Below are 18,811 nucleotides of genomic sequence, written 5' to 3' on the forward strand. Positions count from 1 at the left end.
TTGGGAGAGACATTACAAACAGGCTGATAACACTGGGTGGGCAAGTTCCTGTGCACTTCACACTGTCACTCCGATATGACAGCACATTGTCTTTGTCCTGTCCCTCTGTGGCGTTATGAATTCCCAGGGAAAGCCCTCAGTTACAGCTTCCTCTCTATTGTTGCAGGGCTCCAGCAGCACCCACCCTGTCCCTACAATGTGGGCAAAGGGCCCAAAACCCCATAATCTCCCATGGCCAACGCCGGTGCAAGTGCTTCGACCTCTCATGGCACGTTTTGGTGACGTGTAGTCAAAAAAAACCATACAGGAGGGTTGATGCACCTCGAACCAGGAGACAGTGACAGCTGGACACTGGCAGGTCCTCCAGCAGCTTCACCCTCAGCTTCAGGAAACATCAGCAGCTCCAACGTGTCATTGTGAAGCTAACTGACCCACAGGGGGGTGTAGCTGGTCGATCAGTGTTTCACATGTAAACAGATCGTGGTTCGGATCAACCGGTTAGACCTCTCACACACACACACACACACACACACACACACAGGGAGAGAGAGACAGACACACACACACACACACACACACACACACACACACACACACACACACACACACACACACACACACACACACACACACACACACACACACACACACACACAGCTGACACATTAGCATGAGAGCAGCTACACCTCTGTGTTGTTGGGTTAGCACACACCTGATCCAAACTAACTGCTGGGACCAGTGTTTGGCTCGAACCAGCAGCCATTGCACTCACCAGATAATCCATGTACTATCGCTGAGCAGTCACAGCAGCACCAGCTGGTTTTGTGGTAAACCCCCTCCGTGTTTTAGTCCCCAGAATGTGACGGGTTCGAGCCGCACGTCGCTTTGTATTCCCCGCCTTTCCACAGCAAAATAAAAGAAGCAGCCCTTCGGTGGGGTTTTTGCTACGAGCAGGGATTCTTCTCCTCCTTCTTCTCCTTCGTCCCGGAGACAAGTTTGACGGCCGCGGAGGTCGAGTCGCTGTCGGACGACGAGGCCCCTTCGGTCCCGACTCTTTGTTAGTGGGTAAAAAAAGCCGTGTTCCGCCGGCGGAGCAGCTTTTTCGCCTCAGTGTGTCACTGAGTGTTTGGTTGAGGAAACCAGCGAAGCCCCGCACCGCTACGTCACGCACGTCCACTCTCTCACGTAGCGTGGTCACATGACCAAACACATGGAGGCTATTTCTGCTCCGAGGGGGAGAAACCGTCTGCTGGCGAAATCTGACTTATCAGGTTTCACGTCAACGTCCCACGACGGACAAGTTCTAATATGTGTCATAGAAAGTTTGTGGATCTAGTCACTTCATGGACCATGTTATTATTATGGTTATTTATATCATATAAATACATCATCTCTCTCACATTGGCTTGAGGAGAGGACTTTGTCACTTCCTCGTATCAGTGATGTAACAACATGTAGATATACAACGTTAAATAGTAAAATACTAGAGAGATCAGCTGTGGGAATGTGACTGAATTCCATAAATATCTTCAATATATATATATACATATACAGTATATACGTGTGTGTGCGTGTGTACATGCATACATACCTGCATACATACATACATATATGTATATATATATATAGACACTATATATACGTGTATATATACATATACACATACATATATACTGTACACTGCATGCATGCATACATACATACATACATACATACATACATACATACATACATACATACATACATACATACATACATACATACATGTATGTATACACACAAATATATTAATTCATTTATTGAGATAGTCAGTTAATTTTCAGGACCTTCCGTACATACAATGCCTGCTTTACATCAAATGTTATAACACACTTCGACGAGCACATTAACAAATTTGGATCAATAAAGTACATCTATCTATCTATCTATCTATCTATCTATCTATCTATCTATCTATCTATCTACCAAAAACATTAAAACATAATAAATGACAATGATATCAAGTATAACATTTAAAGCTAAATCCAAAAGTAAAAATCGATAAAGTTCAATAAGTGCAAGACAACAGGTCACTTTGTAGCAATATCTTTTTTTTTGCAAAAGCGTTGCTTGTTAAGATACTGCAAAAATAAAAAATATCATATGACAAAAAATGATTAGATTTGCAAAATTGTGGAGTTGTCCCAAAATATATCACAATTGCTCCTATTTTCCATTCTGAACAACCAAACTATTCATACTGTGAGATTTCCACGGTGCTATCAGGCTCCAAGCAGCAAGAAATGGAACGGTCTCTGATGTAATTCCTTTCACGATACATAATGAATGAAAGGAGAGGACACAGCGAGGAAAAGCACAGTTGAAAGTCAAAGACTAGTCCCTCTGCAGCACGTACAGGCCTCAGCTCAGATGATACACAGGGTGGACAAAGGGAAGGATGTGCATGTGTCAGATGAATACACAACCATGTGATGTGGTAATCTGTGTCAGTCGTCAGGACAGCAATTGTGTCATCCTGGATTTAGTTACTCTATACTTCCAGTGCATGTTGTGTAATCTGTTATCCTTTTTGGGAATCTACAGGGAATTTGCTCGCCATGAAGAAGCAATCAAAAGAGATCTAACTAAAATCTAATAGGTAGCTTTACTGACCATATGGCAAATCTGACCTCCATTGCTCCTATGAGCTTCCACTACAGTTCGCAAAGGAAACCCTATTCAGGCATGGTAATTCATTGAGGTAGATAGGGCCAAATTAACAGAACAAAAGGGAACCCAGACAAAGCTATTACGTACTATCATCCTGATTAGAGGAGCAGTATAAATCACAAGACAGCTAATGTGATGCAAGCTGCATATTGAAATCATCCCTGTTCCCCGGAGAGCACACTCCTCCTCAATATTTCATGTGCATGTGCTGTAAAGAAAATCTCCCTGGACACAGTTAAGCTGGAGGTGAACTGGGTGTCCTCTGCACAGGTCTGACAGGTATACAGGAGACTTGCTTTCAACTTTATTCAATATTCTGAATATTTTACACGTGTGTAAATCAAATATGGGACTGTTGTGTTTCTCAGACTATCCAACACAAGCAAACATGAGAAGAGAGACCTCTAGTGGCCTGTAGGGATGTGGTGGGTAAGTAGCCACATGTGCATGCAGAATATTACACACATTGAAAGAAGCTTTATTACAAAGCACCATTTCCCCCCACACATGCATCTGGAGCAATAAAGGGTTCAGGGTCTCACTTAAAATACACGTCAACATATGGACAAGGGGAAGCTCAATGCTCTACCACCTGAGCTTCACCCACCTCTATGATTATAATTAATTATAAGGCCATAAACAACACATAAGAGGTCATGTTTCACATTGGGTGCAAAGTCATAACTTAATTTGGGTTTTAAAAAAATGCATTATGACACAAAAACTGTCAAATGTATCCTTGAAAGATATTTGTATTATAAGAAATATTAGATCAGCGTTCTCTAGTTATTTAAAACCAATGTCTTGCTCATTGTGACTTTTGTTGTTATAATTCATATAATTTTTTTACCTATTGTAAAGAATTGAAAATCTTCCCCTTTAAAAAAGATCTGAAAAGAGCCACAGGGAGGCAGTCTCCACCAGAGTAAAGAGGCGTTATGGATGTTATGTTGTCCAGTATCATCTTTGAATGGTTTGCTTATGTAATAAAATGCCAGCATGACACAGATTAGGTCATTTTCTCTCTGTAGACAAGATCAATGATAACTTGGAATTATAAAATCATTAGAAGATCTCTGTGCTTCTTCTGGGAGTTTCTGGGAAGCACAGGGTGTAGAAGCCCACGAACCAGCACAAAGACTTTGAGACGATTAAACTGTTCATTCAAAGCAATGGTTAGGAGTCAGTTAGCAGCTCTAGAATGTAGGTTTCATTACAGGGTTTACAGACTACAAGCAGTGGAGCTGTTAAAGTAAGCTGTGTTCTTACTGCAGAGTTAGATTGTTAAAATTAATCTCTAAACAATTCTGTATAAATTGTAAAATGAAAGTATTTTTTAATCCTATTTCAATAGATGCCTTTATTTTTGAACTTCAGGCTCTTTGAAGCTGCACATTTGAATAACATCTGTCTGACTTTAGGGTTTCAGAGTCACTACAACCTGAACTGCACGGTTTTGAGATTCTTGACTTCATGTTAATAACATGCAATGACTAAAGATCTGATTAACAAATAGCACATGGGCAAATTCAGTTCATCTTATTAATAATTTCATTCATTTTTTTATTTTGTCCATGTTTCATGTTTCATGTGTCATGTCCACAGAAAATTATTTGGAAACTATTTTGATAATCAACTAATAATTTTTATCATTTTTAGAAAACATTTGGCTTTTTAAATTGTCAAATATTATGATTTTCTGATCTTCTTTGTCATTTTTGACTGTAAACTGAATTTCTGGAGGTTTGGGATTGTAAAATGAATAAATACAATTACATCAGACTTGAAAATATGCATACAGGAAGGGATCCTGTCTCGATGAGTGATGGTTATGGGAAGTCAGAGGTTTTTATGATGACATTCCTTTCAGATGATGGAAAATCAAAAACATCCATCAGGTCAACCTGACATCCACTAATCCAATCTACATCTGTTACATTCTTATCTTAGATTACTGGACCATGAGTGAATTAGCCTCAACCTTATCATACTGTAAAATACCACGGTGAGCTGAGTGTATTTACATTCTACAGTTGTGGCATTTGATAAACTTATTCTGTCAAAAATTTATCAAGATAAGAAGTTCATTATTTTCCCATTATGATTCTGATACTGAGTGTGGAGAAGGTATGGAAATAGCAATTAGACATTGCTGTGTGGAAATACAACTTTAATATAATGTCCAGGAAACTGATTTAATAAGATATGATCAAATATATTCAGGGGACTTGGACCCTTGACCTGTGATTTTAGCTGTGGCCCTGTTGTGTAACAACATTAGTGCTGATAGGACGAGGACGCTGAGGTTTTGTTGTCAGTATTATGGGGAACCAAAGTGTTTTTAACATCTATGTTGGTGGAAATCAGGGGTAGAAATGGTCCCCTGGGACAATCAGACTTAAACCTGTAGCTGTATGTATCACAGGAACACAGAGCAAGATAACTGATGTGTAGATGAAAAATCATAGAATAAAATTAGATGAATGGTGTATGATGTAAAGCTGAAATTATTAGTTAAAGCTTCAGTGTGTAAGATTTAGGTGAAAGGGATCTAATGGCAGAAATCTAATTTAAAATAATCCTAGGGATGTTTTCACGAGTGTGTTTCATCTAAATTGTATGAATTGTTGTTTCCTTTACCCTAGAATGAGCCCTTTATATTTAAATGCTTTATATTTACATCAGGAGTGAGTCCTCTCTACGGAGGCGGCCATGTTTTTTATAGTAGCCCAAACGGGACAAACTAAACACCTTTTGATTTTCTATGACAGCTGATGATTACCACAGGTTCTCTCTCATGTTTGGAAGGGGAGGGTGCGGTGTGGGCTATTCAGCTGCAACACACAACCTCACCACTAGATGTCACTTAATCTTACACACTGAACCTTTACATTTTAAATGGTCTGATCTTGTTTATTATGTTAAGATAGAATTGTTGGTTCTTGAAATTCAGTTTTATTGTAAAACAGTGTTTAGCTTTGTCTTTGAAAAGTGCTAAATATATAAACTTGATGTTATTATGATTATTATTGAAGTGATCAGAGGTGTAATTACTGTTCCACGACCCTCCATCAAATGGGGCAGACCCTCCTCACGGTGTGTTTTCAGTGTGAAACAAGTGAGGACCCATGCACAGTCTGAGGACCAGGCTCTCATCGTGGCTCTTCCCAGGCGGTTGATTGGTGTAGTCTGGGCGGATCGCAGCATCTTGTGGCTCCGCCCTCGATTGTCCAGCCTGCCCGACGCGCTTGGATGCTGCGCAGCGCGGTGCGGACACAGCGGAGCACCGAGAGCAGAGGCGTCCAGCCCGGATCCGGAGCCCGGATTAGAGTCGTGGTACAGCGGCAGATACCTTCGCTCCAGCTGCACACGCTGCAAACCCCCTGCACCGGGTCGATCAACGGGAAGAGCCGCGCACAGAGGGCACCGGAGAACAGGAGGTTCCCTGAGGCGGTGGGAAGTTTGTACGCCGAGTTGCAGGACTGAGTTTGCGGACTGAAGCTAGCCTCTGTGCCCGCTGCGCCTCCCTCCTGCCCCGGCCAGCCTGCAGCGAGTTAGCCCGCTGTCCCCGCTCCCTGCTCCATCCAGCTGCGGGGGGGGGATCATGGCGCTCAGAGCCCGGGCGCTGTACGACTTCCACTCGGAGAACCCCGGCGAGGTGTCGATGAAGGAGAACGAGATCGTCACCCTGTACAGCGAGCAGGACATCGAGGGCTGGCTCGAGGGGGTGAACAGCAAAGGGGAGAGGGGACTGTTCCCCGCGTCCTACGTGGAGATCGTGAGTAGCGACGCCGCCTCCACGTCCAACAACAACAGCTGCAGCACATCTGGGGACACTTACCCGGACTCCAGATACGCCAACATCCCGCCCGGAGGCTTCGACGGCTCTTTGAGTCCTCCGAATAAAATCGAGAACTTTTCCAAACCGTCTCCTCCAGGTTTAAGCACATTACCCACAGCTCCTCCGCCGCAACAGCAGCCTCCACCGCCGCAGCAGCAGCAGCAGCAGCAGCACACCTATCAGTCCCCCAGCCAAGTGAGCGATGATGACTGGGATGATGACTGGGATGACAGCTCCACTGTGGCGGATGAACCGGGGACTGTGGGAGGACGGTATCATGACTTTGAAGGCAACGGGCCATCCACCTACAGAGTGTCCACATCCTCCACGTCCAGAGGCAATGCGCAGCAGGCCAAGAGCTCAGCCACCGTCAGCAGGAATCTGAACAGGTTCTCCACCTTCGTCAAGTCTGGAGGTGAGGCCTTCGTGCTGGGAGAGGCGTCAGGCTTTGTGAAGGATGGGGATAAGATCTGTGTGGTGATGGGTCAGTATGGTCCCGAGTGGCAGGAGAACCCGTATCCCTTCGGTTGTACAATCGACGACCCCACCAAACAGACCAAGTTCAAGGGGATGAAAAGCTACATCTCCTACAAGCTGACCCCCACCCACACGCAGACCCAGGTGAACAGGAGGTACAAGCACTTCGACTGGCTGTACGCCCGCCTGGTGGAGAAGTTCCCCGTCATCTCAGTGCCACACATCCCCGAGAAGCAGGCCACAGGTCGCTTTGAGGAGGACTTTATCTCCAAGAGGAGGAAAGGCCTCATCTGGTGGATGAACCACATGACCAGCCACCCGGTCCTTGCCAAGTGTGATGTCTTCCAGCACTTCCTCACCTGCAACAGCATGGACGAGAAGGCCTGGAAGCAGGGGAAGAGGAAGGCCGAGAAGGACGAGATGGTGGGGGCCAACTTCTTCCTCACCATCAGCACTCCAGCGGCTCCGCTCGACTTTCAGGAGGTCGAGAGCAAAATAGACGGATTCAAGACGTTCACCAAGAGGATGGACGACAGCACCCTGCAGCTCAATGCCACAATCAACGAGTTCGCCCGCAAGCAGATCACTGGCTTCAAGAAGGAGTATCAGAAAGTGGGGATGTCGTTCAAGTTCCTCAGCCAGGCTTTTGAAATAGACCAGCAGGCGTACTCAGTAGGACTGAACCAGGCCATCTCCTTCACCGGAGACACGTATGAAGCCATCGGAGAGTATTTTGCCGAGCAGCCCAGAAAGGATCTTGACCCTATCATGGATTTGTTTGCTCTTTACCAAGGACACTTGGCAAACTACCCAGACATCATCCATGTCCAGAAAGGTAAAGTAATGACACTGTCAGATACAGCGAACACACGTGTCACTGACGTGTTTATGTTTTTGTATAAGATTTCTTTCTCAGGAGCCAAAATATCACTTTGACTTTGTCAACTTTGAATGTGTAGTTACATTGATTATAGAGTAATATTATTATTATTGAAAAATAGAACAAAATAAAATACATATATTAATTAAAGATAAAAAGTTTAGGCTATTGCAAAATTTCTCAAAATACTGTAAAACCTTAGCGTCTCAAAATAACTAGTCTCTAACTAAAATTAAATATTTAATATCTCAAAAATAATGACTTACTATCTCGACTTTTTCATCTCATAATTTTGATTTATTATTCATCCTTTTCTCTTTCCCTGGCAGAAATTGGCTTCCATTAAAATCCATTTAAAATGCACCACACATATCCATATGAAATAAATCAATAATCTACCTGTGGGATTTCAAATCCAGTTTTCAGACCTCACTGTTCACCTCAGATCTGGCTGACGCACAATCAACTGGCTTTAAAGTTAAAGAAATTAATATTTTTTTCTGGCCATAACAAGATCAACAATGTAATTGGTTTCAGACAGGTATAGTTATCAGATTTAATCAGGTCACAAATATAGCTTATGTCACTTTGCAAAACAAATGTGCAGTGTTTGCATCGGGGGAACTGGTTTACATCGGCTGAATCAACCGGGCAGCACCTGTTTAGCTGTGATTTTCCACTGTTGGTGAACTATTACATGTTAATGAATGTTCATGAAAGGCAACGCTGTTATGCAAGAGGAACAGCATTGTTGCACTGGGTTATAGAGACAAGCACTTACCATCACCATCATATTGTTGGTGAGAATGTGGTTCACAGATGAGGAAGAGAAAATGGTCATCGAAAGAAAACGTGCCACTCAAACCTAACCGCTCCTCCCTTGTGCAAGGCATACCTGACTGACGGCTTTCTCAACATGTGGATGTGCCAACGAGTGCGTCTTTGTGCTCTGTCATTCACAGCACATGACGTGTAAACCTTTACAATCACTGACAAATGACAACTGAGAGTCATACCTGAGATAATGCCACGCAGCACACCACATAGGCCTATTTACACTTGCGAGATTAGAGGATGATGTGATCTAATCCTTCTCAATCCGTGCTTTGGGTTCAGTAGCAGTGCCTCGCTTGAGTAAAATCACATGGCTGTCAGATCAGGAGGATGTTTTCATCCACCAGTCAGAGTCCCTGCTGGTGTCCAGTGTTTCATTAACCATGTGTACGGATCCCAAAACTGGACTTTCCAACCAGAAAGTGACATATAGAGCCACAAGTTAAATGTTTGGTGTGTAAGATTTAGGTGAAATGGATTTATTGGCAAAAATGTATTATAAAATAATCCTAGTGATGTTTTCACTAGTGTGTTTCATCCAAATTGTACAAATTGTTGTTGTTTTTTTACGTAGAATGGGCCCTTTATATTTAAATACTTTATATTTACATCGGGAGCGGGTCCTCTCTACGGAGGCCGCCATGTTTTTTACAGTAGCCCAGACCGGACAAACTAAACACCTTTTGAGTTTCTCTCCTACTGTTTGGAAGCGGAGGGTGAGATGAGGGGTATTCTGTTGCAACATGCAACTTCACCGCTAGATGTCACTAAATTCTACACACTGAACCTTTAAGTTTAGAAGTTAACTGGTGACTTGTGTTAACTCCCCACCTCACATGTGGACATATTTGTTTATCAGTCAGGTCCCCTACAGACACTGGGCCCATTCAGGCCACAATAGGCGACGCTGGGGAAACAGGACAGACAGTGTTTGGGCTGCAGTAGGACACAAACTTCCCACTCAGCTCAAATCAAGTTTGCCACGTAGGCCACATGCAGCCAAAAATAAGGTGACACAGCCATTCACGCAGTCTGGTGTGATAAGCCCAGCCTAAATCCACAGATAAGAAACTCTGATTTGATACCACACATGGAAAACCTTGCTGCAGGCAAATTTTTTTGTTTAGAAAAGGTGACGGAGTGCAGTGAAACAGGACTTCAGGACACTGGGGGACTTTGAAACAAAGCTGCTGGGAAATCTAGGGCGTCCGGCAGATAAAAGAAAAGCCACGTGTCGCTTATTGAATTCAGAATTACTTTGATGTCATCTTGTTTTTGATGAACGGAAACTGTTTAGTTTCCCTATTTATTTTCAGTCCGGTTGAGCCAGTTTTTTATATTTCTCTTTAATCTTGAAGCAAGCGAAGAATCCATTTATAATTTATTACGCTTTGAAGGAAAGGTTCAAATGCAAACTCACCCAGTTTATCCTCTGTTAAAAGAGCAGGTAGTTTGTCTAGTCAATCATGCCACTGGGCCTGTTGCATCTCTTCCTTGCCAGTATCTGCGAGAGGCTATAAAGATTTATTATGTTGCATGGCAGTGACGGAACAGTTAATGTGCGTTACATTATAGATCCTAAGTGTTCCCTTGATTAGGACACAACTGAATGGCTGCTTGTTGTTTAACGCTTGTTAGAGCATTAAATGTGAATAATCACTACAAGACACATGTTGTCTGCTCACTGCGAGGTAGTTAGGCAGAAATGTATATGAAAGAATATGATGTCTCGGTCATATCATTGAGTGAAGACAGTACTGTGCTGCTGGGAGCTCAAACATACACACCGGCCATGTTCATTTTGTGAGTTTGTCTCCCGTCGCCCTATGTGTCACATGCTCTCATATATGTAACTAGAATGACACTGAGCAGAGTGCGCAGTGCTGCATTTTTTATTTGCATCCATCCAAAATCGATGAATTATTCTCTGAGAAATCAAGGAAAATGTTGAAAAACACCCTATCTTTCAATGTTAAAGTAACCCGGAGCCCCACCAAAGTTTATTGAGTTCTTTCCTGACCTGTACCGCATCCCTCCACCAAGTTTCATGGTAATCTGTCCACTAGTTTTTGCATAATCCTGCTAACTAACAAACAAACTAACCACCAAATGGACAGGGGTGAAAACATAACCTCCTCGGTGGATGAAATACATTGTTTACACATATCCTCTCTGTGGAAATGTCCACAGGTGCTCCTCTTCTGTTACCAACCGATAGTCCCTGTTTGATAGCTGAAGTGAGACTGAGCCACATCCTTTTGTTGTGACAAAGAACACATTTAGAAGAGGCCACACAGAAGCTCAGTCGGCCAAGCGGGTCAGCAGAGACTGGAATCATCTTGTCTCTGCACTGTTGCAGCAATAACCAAGATTTGACATCAAGCACAGAGTGAAATGTTAACGTTGGCAGCTTTGAACGTACAGGTTGAGGTTATCCATGGTCATTACCCCTGTAGAGAAGGTTATCTGTGGGGGTGGTCTTACGGTCATATCACAGTTACTTTCTTGCTTATCAGTCTTTTCCGCAGCTGAATTCCATTTTTAGCTCTTTGTATCTGTCTCATTAGGACGTTCAGACTCCAGACAGATTTGTATTTGTCCCCACGGACGTGACCAGGGAAATGTGAGCTTTCCCACCCACTGCGGATCACTGAACTCTATTGATCCCCACCTCCACAGGGAAAACACGAGCCATTAGTGTGCAGCCTGGCAGGGACAGCACCAGCTCATGATACTGATATCGTATATCTTTGCTTTTAAAACTTATCGAACTTCCTTTTTGTAACTTTTATTTTTGTCCTAATCTGATATTGCAGGATTTGTTGCTTCTCATTGTTTCAAGCTCCTGAGAAAGAGGAGGAGAGTTTCACAAACACTTGCTCTTTACAAGTTAAAGCTGGGCTTCAAATATAACTTTTACTGGGTTTACCCAATTACTAAAGAAGCAGTGGAGCCTCTTGACTATTAAAACATTTGACTACATACATAAGATTCTATAACCTATTTAATCAGATATCCTGCTAGGTTGCCATTAACAAGACCTTTTATTATAAAGCCTTTGCTGGGGATTTGGATATCATGATGTGTGATGTAACACATCAGCCTTGCTGGCCCCCCCTTTTTTACACAGACATCGAGCCGCTTGGTAAAAATGTCACACTGCCACCCCAATTCTGTTCGTGAGACGGTGAGGCAGAATAAAGGCGCAACTTCCCTGTTTGAGGTTGTGTAGGGTGAGTAAAGAAAGTTTATAAATGGTCCCTTCTGAAGAACTGAAAACATACATTGTACCTCTTTTTTAACCCCACCCACAGTCTTTATATTTCCAGTGAACATAGACAAGTTATTTTTCAAACATGAACTCGTAAACAGTATGATAATATTGTTCTCGCCTGCAGTGCTGCTCGGTGGAAGAAATATTGTTGACTTTAGAAAAGAGCATAATGTCACTTTATGGCTCAGACAACAAGTCGTCATCTGACATCTGATGAGATTAATGTCCCTACATTTACATATTTAAGTTCCTAATGCCTCTCTCTGTTATTTAATCAACTTGCTTAAAAGCATAGAGTGCATATGAATTAATTAAAGATAAGATAATAAATTATTAAGCTTTTGGCTTGGCTGACTTCATCACTGTTTTGACTTTGCGTATGCGTTCTGTCCATTCAGCACATTGCTGACAGCTGTATTTTTCTGGTCCCGTCACAGTTTTATCACCAAACCAAGTGATAAAACAATGGCAGGCACGTCGAGGGAAAGTACTTCTTTGGGAGGATGTCAGGTCTTCCTGCTGAGTCAGCCTCTCAGCTGTCACTGCTTTGGCAAGGCTGCGGGTCTGTCTGATATACTGTCACAGGCTCTTTAAATGTCCTCTCATGCACAAATAGATGATTGAGGTGGTGGAGGGATGAGATGGGTATTGCCGCTGCTGTGCAGGTCACAAGCTCGCAGTAGCTCGGTGTTGTGTAACCAGAGATTACGTAAGCAGTAAAGTGTCGGCCTCCAGTGAGCCCAGGAGGGCTCGCTGCCACCTCCATACACCCAGGGAGGATTTCTTCAGAGACACTCATCAGTGCTTTTCCTTATTTATGGTGTGACTCTGCAGTATGATGTAGACCTCAATAATCACTCTGCAGCTTTATATCTGGAATGTGTTTTTAGGTTTATATTAACGCAAAGCATTATGTAGCTTATTGTCATTTTTGTAGGAGTAACCAAAGCAAAAATGGTAGAAGCAAGACATCAGATGCACTTTAACATTACTTTATAATTTAAATGAGGATCTCACATATTATTTCTTCATATTTTTCATTATAAATGTTGGATATTTAAAAAAAACAACCTTCCTCATACAAGTTATTACCTTCGTCAAGGAGGAGTTCGTAAACATTGTGAGGTTTTCAAAATGTTATTTTATTTCTATGAGCGTGTGCAATTTGGTGAAGCTCGACTGAATTTAAGGAGACTGCTGTGTCTTTGTGGAGGTTTGGGCCATTCTGGTTTACAATGCTTCACACCTCCAGGTACAAGCATCTGGACTATTGAGCAGATGCTGTTTGCCAGCATGAAATTGATGTGATAAAAGTCTGAATACTGTGAAATAGTAAATAAAATGAGAGTTTTATAACAGGCATTATTGTTGCAAAAATGTCACATTCGCTGCCAAATAAGCTCCACAGATATTTGTTTTCCAAATGCTCAGGACAGAAGTTAAGTTGTTTCAGATCAGACCAAATCTTCATTTATGATTGAAAAGTTTATTTCTGTTATGTTCAACCTTGACAGTTACTTCTCAGGCAATTGACTGATCGTCCATTATAGAAATAGTCTGTTGATGGTTTCAGTCACTTTTTTTGATTTAAAAATACATTTGCACAAACAACATTTTTTTGGCTCTAGCTTCTCACATGGTTGGGATATGTTTTTTTCCCCTCGTCATATATTACAGTATATGAAATAAGATCAGGGGTTGGACTGTTGGTCAGACTAAACGGGCAACTTGAAGATCACACAAAGATTATTTTAAGGTCTTCTTGTCAAGAAGACCGGTTCCCTTTTCTTAGCAGGACTGCAAAGTTCACTTCCTGTCGCTGGGGCTTTAGATATTCTGGTTTACCGACACCGTCCTCTATTGATGAACTCATGTCTTCCTCATGAAGTGTCCATGGTAACAATTATTCCTCTTCAGTCCATTAAGTGGGCTTTTAAATGCAGGAAGCCAAGTAAACACCTTTGGGATTGCCATTTAAGTCTTCTGACAGCTGTGTTTGTTCCTGTCGCTCTGTTGTTTTTGCGCCCCCTCTGCTCCACTGTTGTCTTTACCTCTCTTTCTGTCGTATCCAGTCTGTTGTGCATTAGAGGAATTTCTAAGATCTGGGTCAAACTGCAGCTGAGAGGAGCTAAAGCCAGAGGGCAGATTGGGAGGACGGGATGAAGAGATGTTTGTGAGCATATTTCGGGTAATGATTTGTAAAGAGAGTAGCCACAAAGTCATCAGTTATCTCACATTTCTGGAAACAAGCAGGCTGGTGACTCACCTAATGACTCGAAAATCCCATGACAGACCAAAACTGGAAGTTTTTTCACTTGCCTGTACGGCTCAAATCTCACACCTCACCCTCATAGTCAACACTCGGCTGATTACATTGTCCCTAAGCTGGTTAGACCATGTACAGAGATACATTCACATTACTACATATGTCATTTAGAACACTGTCCCCATGACACAGTCGGTACTTATCATCACAGTTACACACAGCACATCAGTGGTGGTTTCCTGTTTCAAAGCACTGAGCTGACCAACGTTTCCACCACATGAACAGGATCAGATTAAACAGATCTACAGCGAGTTTAAAGCATCTCATGGCTACAACTGGGATTCTTTTTCATGATCGGTGCTAACTGTTCCCTCGATTAACGTCTAGGTCTATTTTTTTTTTTTTTTAAATGGCCGGTCGCAGGTGAAGTCTAAATGTATTTTTTTCTGTTTCCATTAGTCCAAATCTCAAAGGGTAAGCCACCTAAAAAACAGAGGAAACAAAAGAGAAGCTGGAACAAAGACATGTTGCCCTACGGCCTCTGGCTTTACCACCTGCATGTGCTTAGAGCCTCACAAAGGCTGCAGAGTTCATTGAAAAGGGGAAATAGTTGGAGTTCCTCTCTTTTACCCACAAATAAATGAATTCTGACAAAAACTTTAGGAAACACGAAGAAATGACCGAAGCATGTTCGTGTGGCTGCACTAACCAACCATTCGTCCTCTTCGCTTGCAGCTACGACATGGAGACATGTTTAAGTGGTGCGTTCAAACAGAAGGTCACGTCCTGTCTGTTTCTCTTGCATTTCAACGTCAAACTTATTGCTCTTGACATTTCTTGCTTTGCTCGGTCAGAAAATGTCAGCAGCTTGATAAGTCATCTGTCATAAGCTTGTGGTGTTTTCTGACCCTGCCTTCTGCTCCCATAGAACCATCTGTCTGCAAAGTTGTATACGGGCTAATTTCTTCTTTTGGTATCACAATGGTTGTGACGACAGCAAGATGCTCTTAGCAGCAGCGTGGAAACTGAGGGGTGATGGTGATTAAATTCTCCGTATGAGTGTGATATGCATAATGTATATTTTGCAAGTTATAGTTTCCTGTGAGAGGCGTCAGTTGGCTTTTTTTTTTAAAGAAGCTACCCTGTGGGAATTATCTAGCAAGCAATGGAGGAGAAATAATAGAATTAAACATGACTAATGTTTCCACCTGTGTTTGATTGTTGGTTTGTTTGGTTCAGCAGAATTACATAAACTACTAAACCTATTTCCACCATCTTGGAAGTGGATGTGGATTGAATGATGAATAACTTTTGATGTTGCAAGTTTAGCACGAGGACTAATATGTCAGCAAATTTAATCGGAAAAGGAGTTAGGCTCCTGTTGCTAGCATGTAAACTTGACTAAATCCAATTAAGAGCTGGCCAGCAGCTAATGTTAGCTTAGCATCCAGGACGGGCTTCCACACAGAGCTACACACAGAACATAAAGTGTGGTCAGCCAGTGAAATGCACCCTGGACATTTACAGCTAGACTTGCTAGCATTTGCAGCTGTTCATGCTAACCTTTACAGCTTCCATTTAAAGAGACCAGCATGGTGCCTGTACATAATGTGTTCGTTAGTGGGGGTTCACTAAACCTGTGCTGGTCAGTGACTGATTGCTGTGAATGGTGTATTTCATCATCATATCATCAGCATTAATGAATAAGAACTTCTGTCAAACAGACTTGTTTATGTTTGGTAGGCAGTTGCCAATGTTAACAACGTCCTTGGAGCTGCCAACAACTTTAGTCGATGAACTAAAGAAACTGCATGAAAAATACCCTAAATGGTTGTTTTATAAAAAGCTGTGTAATGTGTATTTTTTAGAGTTGGGCCCCCTCACGTTTTCTAACTATAGACAAAGATCTATCTCTGATTCTTTGGGAGATTGGAACAAACTGTTCATGCCAAATGTTTAATACTATTTTTGGTTATTTCCCGGAAGTTATAAATTCACTGCTTAGTGTTTCTCATGACTCTTAAGAGACAAGAATATTCAGTTTATAAAATAACTTTCCAGTTAGAGTCTTAAAGTCTGTTTGAAAAGGTAAAGGTTAAGTTTAAGGAAATAAAATCTCCGGTTCGAGGAAAGGAACTTTGCCCAAAACGGGACATGCTTGTGGGCTGTTTTCCCACTTTGGTTAGTATAGCATGTGGTTATTAAATATATATTTATAAATAAAGGGGGTGGGTGTGTTTCTATTTTCAAAACACTCAATTATGGAACAAAACAAAACATATTCTAAATTCCTGCCTGTATTTTATCTCGGAACAGGAGCCCTGACGAAGGTGAAAGAAAGCCAGAAGCATGTGGAGGAGGGTAAGATGGACCTGGCACAGGCAGAAGGCATCAACGAGCGCTGCAACATCATCTCCTGTGCCACGCTGGCTGAGATCCAGCACTTCCACCAGATCCGCGTGCGCGACTTCAAGGCCCAGATGCAGCACTACTTACAGCAACAGATTTCGTTCTTTCAAAAAATCACAGGCAAGCTAGAGGAGGCTCTGCAGAAATATGACAACGCCTAACGGATTACTGGTCCCAGCCTGTCGGTTAAGACCTTGGTGACCAATGGCCACGCACATCTCTCTAAGTCAGCCAGTGGAGCCTGCACCACACTGCTGAACGCTGTTCACCAAGCAGGGAGAGACGTTCAAGGAGATTATGCTCCAGTTAAAAAGAAATTTCAACCCAATTCAGGTTTCTGTGTGTGTTGGCCACATCCTTTGGGGACTGGACGTCCTTATTTAAGAGAGCACATGTAATTTGATGAAGTTAAGCCAACTTGCAAGACCAACAAAGGTCTTATGCCTTCAGATTTCATGGGTCAACGATAACGATGGGTCACCAGTTGGGCCAGTGTGTCGGTGGATGAAATCTAAATTAATGTCATGACTTACAGAGCGAGTCTCAAGAACGAGGGAGGAGCCTTGAATCCACTGCTGAATACCAGATGAAGGATTTCTTATATCAAGCGCTCTTAGCCTTACAACGTTGTTCTTAATGGACGGTTTTTAAGTGACTGCCACTCCGGGAGCGTCGATGCGCCAGTGGCTAACACTCTGCCTCCTGGAAACCCTCAGCCCCTTCCTGGTATCGCTCTCCTCAGACAAACAGGACTAAATGTTTACAGTCTCCTCACTGAGCAGCCGCTGTCCCCACTGTCTCGCTGTGCCTTCTGACTGAATCTCTCCGGTCATTTTTGTTACTAGCTCCTAAAAAAAGCTTTATATAATCTATATGTTGAGATATATTCTATTTGTTTTTACAAAGCTACACATTTGGCAGTCCTCACAAAAGATCACTGTGCTTTGAATGAGGGAGGGGGGGGTCTTTTATGGGCGATAATATTGTTCAGCTTCTATTTTTTATTTTTTTTGCCTCAGTGGCTCCAGAATTGATTTTCAACTCTCACAGTGTGACAGAATCTGGATCAAGAGAGGATTACCTGCTTTGACAATAGGAACCCATGCCTTACGACCGGCACAGCCAGCACTGGTGCTGATACGTAAGCTTGCCGATGTTAAAGAACAAGGACGATGGACACACAAAACGCCGGATATGTGAATTTGTGTTTACTAAATGTGGGTTTTCCTGGTTTAGTTTTTTGAGATAGTGTCCGGAGGCAGGCTGTTAGAGGGTAGCGGGTTCCTGGACTGTTTTAATAATGGAGTCATTTTATTATCACACTTGTTCAATCTAGACAGTTCTGCTGTTTTTAACCTTTGTGATGCTGGCTGCACCATGAAGAGATTAATGTTGAAGCAGAGATGCAAAATAAACTTCTCCTTCTCAGAAAGCTGTATGTTGATCCTGTGTATTTTTGTCAAATACCTTAAATATGAAATGACTCTGATCTGTAGTTATTGTACAATCGATTGGAATGAAAATGTCAGAACTGGGGGGAAACTGTACGAACTGTGCACGTCGGTTAGTTCTTCTTTCATCTGTCCTTCACAGTGCCTCAGACGCTCATACTATAGATATTATGTGGCCCATGTAATGAAGCCATCTCACCATTTAATAACTGCAGAAGAACAGAGTGTGAACTGTGCGGCTCTGCAGGTTTCCTTGGCGGTCTCCCTGGAGGACCGGCGTGCCGTGTCAGTGCTTCATGCTAAGCTCATGCTGCTGACGACGCAGAGCCCGACCAACCATCTGGGACATCTGGCCACTGTTAGAAGTGGCGGAGCGGACAACAGTGAACACCTACTGAACAGGAGAAGGTCAAAAGAACAAAATACAAGCGAAGGAGATAAGCAAGATGCAGAGCAGGTGTCTTAGCAGCAGTGGAGTTTGCCTGATGGGAATCCAGTTTGATGGATGGTGAGTAGAAAGTAACAGATAACAGCCGCTTTCAACCACCCAGCTCTATTTATGTTAATATGTTCCCATCAGATAATGTATTCAGACCTCCTGCGTGATTCTGTCCTCGTCTGCCACTGCGTGAAACCAGAATACAGATATTTACAGAAACACTGGCAGAAG

At 42.6% G+C, this 18,811-nt stretch overlaps 2 protein-coding genes across 2 annotated transcripts in view; one reads left to right on the plus strand and one right to left on the minus strand.

Moving 5' to 3' along the window:
- arl15a (ADP-ribosylation factor-like 15a) overlaps positions 1 to 1,196 on the minus strand; it is an 89,706-nt gene extending 88,510 nt beyond the window's left edge. The window contains exon 1 of the mRNA XM_035165146.2: positions 773 to 1,196. Coding sequence (XP_035021037.1) covers positions 773 to 784 — 12 coding nt within the window. The 5' untranslated portion in view covers positions 785 to 1,196. The remainder of the gene's footprint in view (positions 1 to 772) is intronic.
- A 4,424-nt stretch (positions 1,197 to 5,620) lies between these two features.
- Positions 5,621 to 18,126, plus strand: snx18a (sorting nexin 18a). The gene is made up of 2 exons (XM_035165144.2): positions 5,621 to 7,862; positions 16,598 to 18,126. The coding sequence occupies exons 1-2, from the start codon at positions 6,314 to 6,316 to the stop codon at positions 16,849 to 16,851; spliced, it is 1,803 nt and encodes a 600-aa protein (XP_035021035.1). The 5' UTR covers positions 5,621 to 6,313; the 3' UTR covers positions 16,852 to 18,126.
- The last annotated feature ends 685 nt before the right edge of the window (positions 18,127 to 18,811 follow it).

Source organism: Hippoglossus stenolepis, chromosome 9 (genome assembly GCF_022539355.2).
Source record: "Hippoglossus stenolepis isolate QCI-W04-F060 chromosome 9, HSTE1.2, whole genome shotgun sequence".
Classification (NCBI taxonomy): domain Eukaryota; kingdom Metazoa; phylum Chordata; class Actinopteri; order Pleuronectiformes; family Pleuronectidae; genus Hippoglossus; species Hippoglossus stenolepis.